The sequence below is a fragment of the Pleurodeles waltl genome, chromosome 7 (genome assembly GCF_031143425.1).
Source record: "Pleurodeles waltl isolate 20211129_DDA chromosome 7, aPleWal1.hap1.20221129, whole genome shotgun sequence".
NCBI lineage: Eukaryota > Metazoa > Chordata > Amphibia > Caudata > Salamandridae > Pleurodeles > Pleurodeles waltl.
In genome coordinates, this window is record NC_090446.1 from 512,373,873 (window position 1) to 512,387,799 (window position 13,927).

Sequence of the window (13,927 nt, forward strand, 5' to 3'; positions counted from 1 at the left end):
CCGTCATCGCGTCAGTCAAAACTGCTCTGTCACGGCTGCTACTAACATCAAGGGGTCCCATCCTGTCTACCACTGTATCTCTGGCCAGATTCCATTCACCCCTGAATACGTTACAGGTCGCCCATATTTCAGTCAATAGGCAGTTGCAAGAAGAACTGCTGCTTAAAGCCAATTGGCGCATATATAGAACCAACACCTGTTGAGGATTCTCCCATTTTTAGTTTGGCGAACACAAACCTCCCCTCTGGGTCTGACCAAGATTTTGTTACAGTTATGGGCAATGACTTGCGGAGTAGGATCGCCACCCCACATTTACTTGAAAGTCCGCTCCCTGTCATCTGTAGCGTAGGCTAGCAGCTGAAGAGCACCTTCCCCACCCAGTCCCGGTGCAATTTACTTGATACAACGTCATCAAGATGCGTCTCCTGAAGAAGAGCTATATCAGCCCGTTTGGATTGGAGATAAGAGAGTATCTTTTTTCGTTTCACGAAGAGCGTCAGACCATTAACGTTCCAGGATACGATCTGGAGTGGACGGCTTGTAGTTGGAGCTAGTCCAGCCATCCAAAACCGGAGGTGAGAGGACAAGGGAATGGGGAAGAACTGTGGGTCCAGAGGGGGAAAAGGCATTGGGTGTGATAGGGTGGGATGGCGTGGGGAAGGGAAGGAGGGGCTGTCGGACGTCAGGTACTTACCTACGTCAGTGAAGAGTAGGGGTGTAGAAGGGAATAGAGGAGAATGGACGTAGTTAGAATGGGGCGGTAGAGTATAGGAAGTAGAAGAGGAAGGGGAAAGAATGGGGGTGCAGAGGGGAAGATACGATAGAGAAAGGGAAGAGACAGGCGAGAGAGAAAAGGGAGGGAAATAAAGAGCGAACTAGATACTAACCGGAGAAAGATAAAGAAAGAAGTGGCACCGGATCAGAGAGAGGAGCAATGCTCAAGTTGTCTGGATCTTTGGACTGCAGGTCTAGACCTGTGAAGCCCACTCGCTCAGCCGGAGGGGCCCTGGTCGGGGACGGAGCACGTACGGCCATCTGTTATCTGTAGGACAGTTGAGAGAGTTATTCAGGGCTGAGTTCAATAGAATAGAAAAGAAAGAGAAAGTGGCAGGACACTGGAGGGGGAAGGGAACGGAGGGATAGGTGTAATACCTCTGCACGTGGAAAGGTTCCCTTTAATGGCTACAGGCAACTGGTATACTTAATGGGTTGTATGGAAGTAGTGACTGTGGTGGCGTAGGTGGGTTTGGGCATCTTAGAACTGGTGTCAGTATGTACAAGCAGAGGGGCATCAGAGGTTCACCTTAATGGAATATTGTGTCTTGGAGCACAGTGAGTGCCGTCTTTCAAGCGATCCTAAATCCATGCTCTTCATCCTGCTACTCCCATGTGTTGCAGTAGCTTATTCATATCACATATTCCCGGTGTTTCACCAGCAGATGTCTGATACACCCATAAGGCGGTAAGTACATCAACAGGGAAAGAGGGAGGGGAGAGAGCTTTATTTTAGAACCACAAGATTCAAGATTTGAAGTAAGTACATAAAATGCAAGCTACTTCACACAGGTAAGTATGGAACTTTGATTTAAAACAGTAGTACACACAGTTTTGGTTAAAATGGCAATAAGCTATTTTAAAAGTGGACACAGTTCAAAAATCAACAGTTCCTGGGGGAGGTAAGTTTGGTTAGGTTTCTCAGGTAAGTAAAGCACTTAAACAGTCAGTCTCCTGGGCATAGGCAGCCAACCGTTGGGGGTTCAAGGCAACCCCAAAGCCACAGCACCAGCAACACAGGGTCGGTCAGGTGCAGAGGTCAAAGAAGGGGCCAAAACACATAGGCGCCTGTGAAGAACAGGGGTGCTCCGGTCCTAGTCTACTTACAGGTAAGTACCTGCGTCCTCAGGGAGCAGACCAGGGGGTTTTGTAGAGCACTGGGGGAGACACACACAAGCCCACAAAACACACCCTCAGTGGCACAGGGGCAGCAGGGTGCAGTGGACAAAGTAGGTGTTGGGTTTGCTATTGAAAGCCATGGAGGGACCCTGGGGTCACTTAGGCAATGCAGGCAGGGCACAGGGGGGCTTCTCGGGCCAGCCACCTACTGGGCTAGGATCAGGGCCGCTTGCTGGTCACTCCTGCACTGGTAGGTGGTTCTTCTCGGCCCTGGGAGCTGCGGGTGCAGTGCTTGGTCCAGGCATCGGGTTCCTTTGTTACCAGGCAGTCGCAGTCAGGGGGAGCCTCTAGATCTTCTATGCAGGCATTGCTGTGGGGGTGCAGGGAGGTCGACTCAGGGTGTCCACGTCGTTGGAGTCGCCTGGGAGTCCTCTCTGCAGCGTTGGTTCTCCTGAACTCGAGCCGGGGGCGTCGGGTGCAGAATGTGAAGTCTCACGCTTCCGGCGGGAAGGGAGAGTGTCTTTACAAGTTGCTTCTTTGTTGCAAAGTTGTTGCAGGTTCTGAACAGTGCTGCTGTTCTCAGGAGTTTCTTGGTCCTTTAGGTTCAGAGCAGTCCTCTGAGTCCTCAGAGGTCGCTGGTCCCCGTCGGATGCGTCGCTGTGCAGGTTCTTTGAGTCTGGAGACAGGCCGGTAGGGCTGGGGCCAAATCAGTTGGTGTCTCCGTCGTCCCTGCGGGGCTTTCAGGTCAGCAGTCCTTTTCAAGTTGCAGGAATCTGATTTCCTGGGTTCAGGGTTACCCTTAAATACTAAATTTAGGGTTGTATTTAGGTCTGGGGGCAGTAGCCAATGGCTACTGTCCTTAAGGGTGGCTACACCCTCTTTGTGCCTCCTCCCTGAGGGGAGGGGGGCACATCCCTATTCCTATTGGGGGGGATCCTCCAAACTCAAGATGGAGGATTTCTAAAGGCAGAGGACACCTCAGCTCAGGGCACCTTAGGGGCTGTCCTGACTGGTAGGTGACTCCTCCTTGTTTTTCTCATTATCTCCTCCGGCCCTGCCGCCAAAAGTGGGGGCCGTGGCTGGAGAGGCAGGCATCTCCACTAACTGGGATGCCCTGGGGTGCTGTAACAAAAGGCATGAGCCTTTGAGGCTCACCTCCAGGTGTTACAGTTCCTGCAGAGGGAGGTGAGAAGCACCTCCACCCAGTACAGGCTTTGTTTCTGGCCACAGAGTGACAAAGGCACTCACCCCATGTGGCCAGAAACTCGTCTGGTTGTGGCAGGCTGTCAGAAACTGGTCAGCCTAGCACTAGGAGTCGGACTGGTATTCAGGGGGCATCTCTGAGATGCCCTCTGGTGTATTTTACAATAAATCCCACACTGGCATCAGTGTGTGTTTATTGTGCTGAGAAGTTTGATACCAAACTTCCCAGATTTTAGTGTAGGCATTATGGAACTGTGGAGTTCGTAATTGACAGACTCCCAGACCACATACTCTTTATGGCTACCCTGCACTTACAATGTCTAAGGTTCTGCTTAGACACTGTAGGGGCATAGTGCTCATGCAACTGAGTCCTCACCTGTGGTACAGTGCACCCTGCCTTAGGGCTGTAAGGCTTGCTAGAGGGTGACTTACCTATGCCGCAGGCAGTGAGAGGGTGGGCATGGCACCCTGAAGGGAGTGCCATGTTGACTTAGTCATTTTCTCCCCACAAGCACACACAAGCTGTGAGGCAGTGTGCATGTGCTGAGTGAGGGCTCCCCAGGGTGGCATAATACATGCTGCAGCCCTTAGAGACCTTCCCTGGCCACAGGGCCCTTGGTACCAGGGGTACCATTTACAAGGGACTTATCTGTGTGCCAAGGCTGTGCCAATTGTGGGAACAAAGGTACAGTTTAGGGAAAGAACACTGGTGCTGGGGCCTGGTTAGCAGGGTCCCAGCACACTTCCAATCATAACTGGCATCAACAAAAGACAAAATGTTAGGGTGTAACCATGCTAAGGAAGGCATTTCCTTACAGTAGAGACATCGGATGTCTGAGAGGAGGAAGCAGTATTATAGATCACAAAATAGTGTTATGCTGAGCGTGACAAATTAGTAAGAATAAGGTACAACCACAGTTTGATTGTGTCATAACTAGAGTATATCATAGAACCAATATTACATCATAACAATAACATTCAATAAAGTACTCAAAGTACTTATCCGCCCGATGGTACAGTAGTGGAGATCGCGATCCTCAGGTAGGTCTCTGGACCCTCAAGCGTCTCGTATCCTAGCTGTGGTTTCATGGAGGATCTGCGGTAGGCTTCAGGGGAGAGCGAGACTTGTCCCTGTCTGATAGCTGAATGTGGTAGGCCACTGCCTGTAGTACTTGGCCCTTGTCATAATGTGTCCTTGCGAGCCTCTCCAAGTCTCTGCCTCTGGGATGATGGTTTGAGTCTTGGCGGCTTTTTCCCTCCTTAGGTGTTGGTGGGAGCAGTGCACTGCAAATGTCAGTCAGCAGGTCCTCTTGCCTGGCGGGCAGTGTTGTTTCCATTGACTGGGGTGGTAAATTGCCCAGAAAAAGTTGCAGGTCCTCTTGTTCATAAAAGCCCTTGGACGTACCGTTTATGGTGATCCACATCCTTTCCGGGTCAAACAAGCCATATTTCACATCTAGTTGGCAAATCCGGGGTCTGAGGGACAAGAAGGCTTTTCTGTGATCGTTGGCCTCTGTGAGACCGAGCCACTAGGAGGAGTTGACGGGTCTGCCCGTGGCATAGGAGACAGGCAATAATCAGTCGGAGGTCACCTTCCTGCTGTTTTGGGCCTTGTCGGTGCACTCTTTGAAACTTGTGGGTCGAAGGTCAGGTTAGTTAGCGTGGGGAGGACGTCTCACAAAAAGGCTTGGTTGTCAGTTCCTTCAATTTGTTCTGGTAATCCGAAAAAGCAGACATTGTCTCTGCGACTCCTATCTTTCAAGTCTATCAGCTTGCTGCCTAAGTATAACAGTTCCTGGTCTCTGTCTTGTGCGGTGTTAATGTGGTCTTCCACGGTCGTCACTCGTTGCTCTAGTCCCGATACACGAGACTGAAAGCTCGCTATGTCTAGGCAGATGGACTTCGTCTCCGTTGTCAGCGAGGATATAGTAAAATGCATTCCCTCAAGCCGTCGGCCCACAGCCGTGACTTCCTGAAGTATGCGTTCCATAGTTGCTTCCTGCTCTGGGCTGGCCATGGTGTGGTATAGAACCGTCGGTGGTGGTCCTGTAGCAGAGGTCGGGGTCTCAAGTGTTGGAGGGCTTCGGGAAAAAGTAGTTGTCTTGTCGTCTTACCAACAGGTTCACCTGCCGTTTTGCCGCCGGGCATCTCAAGACTAATTATTAAGGTTCTGTCCTCAGCCTTAAGTCTCAGACTCCGCTCCGCAAAGAATGTCACATTGTGTAGCAGAATAGAAGGGATAGTTTTAGGTATGAGAGGGAGAAGTGGGAGCTGACCCTCTTGTCCTTCTTCTTCACTAGATTTAATCACCTCGATTAACAATACGAGTTCACCTGGATTGGGGGAGGGTAGAAGTAACCCTTGCTGTAGTCCGGTATAGCTGCTCTGGTGCATTAGCCGTGAGGAGCCCACGGGGCCATCGAGTCAGTCCCATTGTCAGTGTCCCTTCAGAGAAGGTAGGTTGTTTGGGAGGGCGGTGAGATGTCACCATCTGCTCTGAGCTTTTGATTCCTGGGGGGTCCCTCCATTAGGCCTTCCTTCTTCCCTGATCATGCCGTCATTGTGACCTTTACCTGGTCTCTGAGTTCTTCAAAGGATGGTGCATGAGGGGAGAAGGGTGAGCATTGCTGAGTTTTCACAATCGTTCTTTGTTTGTGAGCTTCCCCCTCTCATGGAGTCGTGTCGCCCCTAACAGTCCGTGTTCAGGCCCCTCGTGTTCATTCAACAACAACGCCAGCGGAGTTAACTCTTGATTTCCTCATGCAAGGCCTGCATTGTGGCAGTCTATTGATATAGGTGGCATTCTGTCGCCCCCCGATGAGGGCAGAGAAAAGAGGGATACTTGGTGCAAGACTGTGAGCAGCCGCCCTCTCCACCTCTGTTCAGCCAGATGAAGGTAGTGGCGCAGGGTCTTTTGAGGCATTGCAGGAGGGAGGGAGGGAGGGGTGATATGTAATCTCCCGCTGGCCCTCAAAACGGTGCTGGTGTGCTGGCGGTGTGGGGTATATCCACTTGTATACCCTGCAGGGCCACTAGTTGGAGCAGCCCAGCGCAGGAAAAGTCCAGTGCCCTGTGTTATGCTGCTGAATGTTCGTGTGTTGTGGGGGGTGGGCAAGAGGCAGGGGAGGTCCCCTATGTAGCGGGGGGAGGGCCGAAGTCCTCATCTTGTGCGCTGTTACTGTTCTGGTGCTTGGGGAGGGGCCATCGGCATCGGCCTGCAGATGCTGCTCCTGGTCTTCCCCAGCCACACTCTGCCGGTTCGCCAGGCCTTAGACTCGCGCAGCGGGATAGGATTCCCCTGCTTGCACCCTGTTTGAGCAGCGCTAGATAGATGCATGTGGCGGAGGCGCCCCCCTCACAGTCACCCAGCCGGAGTGCATTACAGAGTATTCATCGAGGCTCAGTCAGTAGTATTCACGGCCTCAGGACCCCTCTGCCCCCGATCAGGACCAACCACCTGGCTGAGCCCCAGATTCAAGCGGCCAGCTTCACCCGTGGCCAGACCACGCCCCGAATCCGTAGTTTTAGATAAGAATGGAGTGTGAGGAGTGTTCAGTATACATTTTATATTTTAAAGTAGGTTTAAATAAATATGATAGGAAATCTTTTGAATGTGTCACTTAATATATTAAAAGTATCATGTTAGGTGTCTCATCTTGAATGATTAGCTTAATTTTTGCAATTTGAACAATGCATGTTTTGTGTTGCTAAACAAAGTTTAAAAAATAATATTTTTATGACCTCTCTGACCACTATAAAATTGAACTGAACTTTTCATTGTATCCTGGGCACTTCTAGATCCCACTGTTGATGATACAAGCCACTGTGTACAAGAGACTTTCCCTTCCTAGATTGCAGACTTTGCACTCATCCAGCACCTCTCTTGCTGCATGAATAGCTTGCATGTTTTCTTTCTGGAGCTTGTAGTAGTGTAGAACCTGTATACATCCCCCTCAGTGCTTCCCTTGGTGCTCTAACAGATAGTCGGTTCTGCCAAAGATTTTGGGGGACAATATGTGTCTAAGGTGATTTGACTAAAGAGCCTTCTCCTGTGTTCGAATACCAACCTTAAAAAGTTGTTTTTAGCCCTCCCATTTTCTGGCTTCCTAATTGTTCATCAAGTTAAGCGACTTTCCCTTGACAACGGATACTGTTTACAGCCAGCCAGAACTCTGCTGCTTCTTCTGGGAATGTTCCTGTGAATCATTACACATCTTTGCTTTAGGCAGTCAGGAGTGCTTTGGAACTATCAATAGACTATTTATATTTTTAAGAGCAAAGAGCTTACCCACTCCAAGCAAGCTGTACCCTCACAAGCAGTTTCTTGTGCAGTTATCCACCCGTTGTTTGCATTCTGGAGCAGACCATGGACAGTCCTTTCTGAATTCATTTCCTCAGGATCTCACAAGTGTAACTGGACTTCTTAGAATTACTGGTTCTGAATCGGTGTCTTAGAAGCTAGATTAAATTTCCTCATTCTTACTCTGACATGTTTGTATTTTGCGCCAGTGGGATGTTGTTTATTTTCAGATCATGGGAGATGTGAAGCGGCTTCTGGAGTCCTTTACAGACGAGATCACCTGCTGCATCTGTTTGGAGGTTTTCAAAGATCCTGTGTCGATCGAATGCGGTCACAACTTCTGCCATGACTGCATTGCAGAGCACTGGGACAATCACAATGGCCAGGGCTCCAAGTGTCCCGAGTGCCGGAAGCCATGCCATCCCAACAAGATGCCTACCGACTTCCGCATCAAGAGGCTGGTGGACAAGATAAACCAGGCACTCAAGGCCAGCGGCAGGCCAGCACATGTGAGTGATCCGCAGCCATGTCTTTAATTCTCAGCCATGTCTTTAACTCTCAGTGGATTTATCAAGAGAGTATTATGAATATTGCAGCATTGTCTGGGTTAGATCTTTCCTCCATCGCTGCTCTGTTTTCTGGTTGTATTTGTAATTTCATATGTGAAGAGATCTAGAGTTGCTAGAACAGTAAAACTGTGTGTGATGAGCTTGCTCCACTTACAGTTTTAAGAGGATGCTTGGAGAGCTGTGACAGGCATATATAATGAGCACATAAAGAACTTCCAGTAGTGGTAAAATAGATTGTCATTGAATTATGAACCCCACCAGCTGTTCTTATTATATATACAATAAAACACAATGGAAAAAAATATATTTAGTAGAAAAGACTGTAAAGAATAATATCCTTGGTGGACCTTTAGTGGACTGAGTCGGGCATTGTATATTTCATAACACTGGAAAAAAAAATGTGTCAGGATTTTGACTTTTTGATGAAAAGTAAAGCGCATTGGTCTGGCTTGCTTTTTCCATAAATCTTACTAATTTGCTTTGCTAATGCTTGTTATATTACCGAAAGATTGCAAACAATGGCGGTAGTGGTGATATTAGTGGTGGTGGTGTTGATATAATAATGGTGGAATTGGTGGTGATGATGGTGATAATGGTTACTGCGCTAATGATGGTCTGTATAGGGTGCATGTATGACAAAGAATTGAAGGTATGATGATTGAGTATACTTTTTAGAAGTGAGTAGTCCCTCATGCTTTGCAATGTAGGCATTCCAGAGGAGATGGAAAGCTGCACCTACTAGCCAATAGCCTGCAGGGAGAGAAAACTCTGGAGCTAGGCCGAAGCCCATTTTATATATATTTTAAGGAATTACTTGCAGGATGGATGGCAGACCTAAAAGCGAATTAGGGTGATAGTTCTGCCCCCAAATATAGATTTTCCCTGCAAGGTGGATTAGATTAATTGTATTTACAATTTATTAATTAAACCTAGTATAATGCACCAAAGGCAGTCATTTATTTGGGATTTTGTAAAGTAATCTTTGCAGTTCTATTTCTGTTAATGTAACTGTCACATTTTTTAATTAGAGAAAGAATATCTTGCACAGTCTTTTCCACTTTGTCATTTTAAGCATAGAAAAACAATCTTTTCACCATGGCCAAATTTTCAGGTATCATATTTCTAGCAGTTTTTTATACACGGAACAGCAAAGAGAGCATTGAGGAAGTCTGCTGGAGGAAAATGAAATTCTTCCACTCCCTTTCAAATGTTACAGTGGTCTATCTTCAGCCTGCTGTTCCTTCGACTTGTAATAGATCCTGTATACAGACACCCATACACCCTCAATTTATCTCCAGGTGGACATAGTGAAGGTATCCTCAGTTATTTAACCGAGACCACAACTATTTTGTCAGGACAATCCACAGCAAGTTCAGGGTCCCCACTGTTGAGACAACATGCATGTCTTCCCCTCCTCCTGGTCAGACCTGCGTGGGGCAACTGCTCTCCGTGGCTAAATGCCCTGTTTCTACGACCTTGGTTCCACTGGACAAAGAAGAAAGTTCATTTATACTTTTGACACAGGTTTTACAAGTGCAGACTGGTGTATACACACAGAGTTGAGGACTGGAAAAATGGAACGGGCAGATTTGTTGGGGCTAAGCTTGGACATTAGTTAAGCCAAGTTTCCACTGAGCTTTAGTATTTTCAAGAAATAGTCCTATGTTTTGCATGGGAGATTTAGGGCCATATGTACGAACACATTTTCCCATAGCCACAGAATGGGTAACAACCTTTCATACATCTGGCCCTTAGTCCCCTCCTTTGCCTGGAGGAGCATTCAGTCAGCTTGGAAGACTGGGCAATGCCTGCTAGATGTATAGTAATTTCATTGGAGGGTTTCTTGTATGGTGCATCATGAACTCCCGCTAGTTTTGAGAATAGGATATTCGTTGTAGAGCTCACTCTAGCAGTGGAATCAGATATCCACCTGTGATGAGCACCCTCAAATATGGTTCTGTTGAGCGCTCCCTTGGGGTAAAAGAGGATATCATGATGTATTGAACTCCTGGAAATAGGAGATTGGTATTTGATAAGCACCGTTTGTTGGTTCTGATAGTGTATTTGTTGTATAGATCAATTTTCTTTAAAGAGTGCCTGGGCCTGCATTAATATTCGAAGGACGTTGTCCCATCTTAGTGGAAGTCATTCCCTGAAGACCAAAGATGTCTAGAAAACATTGGTTTATTGTGAAAAAATATAAAATGCAATTATTCAGCATCTGCTTGAACTTTATTGCCTCTTCACCCCCAACTGATAAAGCACAACTTAGGACGTGCCTTTCTTCCCCTCCTTTGTTTTCTCACCCTCACCTGTTTCTCACAGCTTTCCACTTCTTACTTTATGTTGCTGCCCTTCATCTATTGTCCCCAACTGCTGTTCATCATGTTTTATCATTTTGAAGGATAAACGCTTTCTTGGTGTTTTTCTCATGTTCATTGTATTCCTGAGACTTCAGTTTTAAGTTTCTTATTGTTTAGTAAGCATATTGAAACCCAATGGAGTAAGAGCAAAATTGTTTAAGAAACATTAATAAAATGAATTGTCTAACCTTATTTCTTTGTGCTGGTGTAATGATCAGATTCATCCTCTTCACAAAGTTTCAATCTCAGGTGATTGTTTGCTACTCTTGTGCACTTCTCCCCAGATTTGTTGCAGTGCATAGGCTATAAGGTTCTTATCTGGCCACAGTGACTTAGGAGACTTCTGAGCAACTTGTTCCCTAATGCTCTGGGCCTACATGGGTATCTAAAGGCACTGTCTAATCCCAGCTTAAGTGGCAACCCTCTAGAAAGTACACAGAATGTGGATGTTGTGTTTATTTTCATACCTCTATGGGCCATAGAATGCAGATTTTATTGTAACACAGCATAGAAACTTGTGATTCACACAGAACTGGACAGGATCCAAACAGCTTCCACTTCCTGGGAATTCCAATGATTACTGCCCAGCTAAGTACATCTGCAAGGCCTGTCCATGAACCTTTCTTCTCCCTCTCAGAAAAGCACGGAGGTAAAACTGGAATCCAAAGTTTGTTGGTTCCTAAGATTACAAACAGTGGATATGTTGAGGCAGCCAATTTACCAATAGTAGCTGGTCTGTAGGGATCTGTTGGGACAGGAATGTCCTCTGCAAAGCACCACAATCTCCACAGGATTGTTATAGGGTCTCATCTTAAGAATCTAGTGGCACAGGTCACAGTAAAACTGCAGGACACAGAGCAGAGGGCCAAGAAAAAGAGGAAACAATAGTGCCGACAAACATGGAGCCGGAATTCAGTAGTCAGAAAAAACTCCCCAGGACATTTGTCCGCAGCAGTGATGGTACACAAAATTGTTCATCAAATGTGAGGCACAAGCTAGTATACTGCAGCCTGTGAAACAGAGCCTAAAAAGCAATGCCTTTTTTCCTTTATGAACTGGTGACACTTATGGCCCACTCTGTGGGTTTGAGGGTAAAGAGGCTTAAGGGCTGGTAGGTTACCACGCAAGGAACTCTGGGAAAATTCTTATTGAAATAATCAACAGCAGTTTATTTTACGCCATATAATTTCAAGGCTCTTTTTTTTGGCTTTCTTTTCAAATGCAACAGAGACAAACTCACAGTTGTCTGGATCACTTCGGAAGAGAGCATCATTTCACATTTGCTTGCACAGTGGGTAGTCTGTCTATGATTACAGGGAGTGCAGAATTATTAGGCAAGTTGTATTTTTGAGGATTAATTTTATTATTGAACAACAACCATGTTCTCAATGAACCCAAAAAACTCATTAATATCAAAGCTGAATATTTTTGGAAGTAGTTTTTAGTTTGTTTTTAGTTTTAGCTATGTTAGGGGGATATCTGTGTGTGCAGGTGACTATTACTGTGCATAATTATTAGGCAACTTAACAAAAAACAAATATATACCCATTTCAATTATTTATTATTACCAGTGAAACCAATATAACATCTCAACATTCACAAATATACATTTCTGACATTCAAAAACAAAACAAAAACAAATCAGTGACCAATATAGCCACCTTTCTTTGCAAGGACACTCAAAAGCCTGCCATCCATGGATTCTGTCAGTGTTTTGATCTGTTCACCATCAACATTGCGTGCAGCAGCAACCACAGCCTCCCAGACACTGTTCAGAGAGGTGTACTGTTTTCCCTCCTTGTAAATCTCACATTTGATGATGGACCACAGGTTCTCAATGGGGTTCAGATCAGGTGAACAAGGAGGCCATGTCATTAGATTTCCTTCTTTTATACCCTTTCTTGCCAGCCACGCTGTGGAGTACTTGGACGCGTGTGATGGAGCATTGTCCTGCATGAAAATCATGTTTTTCTTGAAGGATGCAGACTTCTTCCTGTACCACTGCTTGAAGAAGGTGTCTTCCAGGAACTGGCAGTAGGACTGGGAGTTGAGCTTGACTCCATCCTCAACCCGAAAAGGCCCCACAAGCTCATCTTTGATGATACCAGCCCAAACCAGTACTCCACCTCCACCTTGCTGGCGTCTGAGTCGGACTGGAGCTCTCTGCCCTTTACCAATCCAGCCACGGGCCCATCCATCTGGCCCATCAAGACTCACTCTCATTTCATCAGTCCATAACACCTTAGAAAAATCAGTCTTGAGATATTTCTTGGCCCAGTCTTGACGTTTCAGCTTGTGTGTCTTGTTCAGTGGTGGTCGTCTTTCAGCCTTTCTTACCTTGGCCATGTCTCTGAGTATTGCACACCTTGTGCTTTTGGGCACTCCAGTGATGTTGCAGCTCTGAAATATGGCCAAACTGGTGGCAAGTGGCATCGTGGCAGCTGCACGCTTGACTTTTCTCAGTTCATGGGCAGTTATTTTGCGCCTTGGTTTTTCCACACGCTTCTTGCGACCCTGTTGACTATTTTGAATGAAACGCTTGATTGTTCGATGATCACGCTTCAGAAGCTTTGCAATTTTAAGAGTGCTGCATCCCTCTGCAAGATATCTCACTATTTTTGACTTTTCGGAGCCTGTCAAGTCCTTCTTTTGACCCATTTTGCCAAAGGAAAGGAAGTTGCCTAATAATTATGCACACCTGATATAGGGTGTTGATGTCATTAGACCACACCCCTTCTCATTACAGAGATGCACATCACCTAATATGCTTAATTGGTAGTAGGCTTTCGAGCCTATACAGCTTGGAGTAAGACAACATGCATAAAGAGGATGATGTGGTCAAAATACTCATTTGCCTAATAATTCTGCACTCCCTGTATAATGTATGTGTACTAGGGTAATAATAGCTACTGTAGATTATTAGCTGCTCATTCCTCAGGTTCCCCCATTTAGTAAGAGAAAGCACCATCATTTTTTTAATTGCCTGATTATGTTTACGCTTTAAAGACAATTCAATTTATGGTTCTTACAAAGATGTGACAGCCCCACCACTGAAAAAGATATAGGATTATCTACTATTTAAGGATGTTAGAGAGAGAAAGAAAGAGAGATTTATTGTCAAATATAAACTGGACAGACAGGATAACCGTCTGCCCAGTGGGAAAAGTTCTTTAGCCAGCATTTCCCAGAATTTCTTGTAATTTCTTGTGCTTTATACATGTTTTTGTGCAGGTCCGGGGCGATCTGACGCAGCCACATGGGGAGGTGGTGCAGCTGGTGGGACTGGACAAAGACGGAGGCATGGTCGTGTATGAGGAGGCCATTAAGACCTGCTTACTGGGAGCAGGCGTCGACAAGTATCCGGTCTGCATGATTTCCATCATAGGGGGCCAGAGCAAGGGGACCCCTGTCATTCTAAATCACACATTGAGGAAGCTGAGGAGTCTGGTGAGAAGCACATGGATTGGGGGATGGGAACCCTTTACAGGAATTTTGTTCCGGGGGCAGGACACGTCATTATGTTGCCTGTATTGTGAGAAGCAAGTAATGGTGTGCAGTGCTGTGGGAGCAATCACTGGGTGACACTGCTTTCTACCCTG

The 13,927-nt window shown here is 46.5% G+C and overlaps 1 protein-coding gene across 3 annotated transcripts in view; it reads left to right on the forward strand.

The window, feature by feature from the left end:
• The window catches only part of LOC138304284 (RING finger protein 112-like), a 216,941-nt gene that overhangs the window by 49,145 nt on the left and 153,869 nt on the right, over window positions 1-13,927 (forward strand). Inside the window, exons 2-3 of one of the 3 annotated variants that reach the window (XM_069244216.1) lie at window positions 7,627-7,905; window positions 13,560-13,775. In XM_069244216.1, the coding sequence (XP_069100317.1) occupies window positions 7,630-7,905; window positions 13,560-13,775 (492 nt within the window). In that variant the 5' untranslated portion in view covers window positions 7,627-7,629. Of the gene's footprint in view, window positions 1-7,605; window positions 7,906-13,559; window positions 13,776-13,927 lie in introns of all 3 variants that reach the window. The other 2 variants (XM_069244215.1, XM_069244217.1) reach the window with 2 other exon arrangements.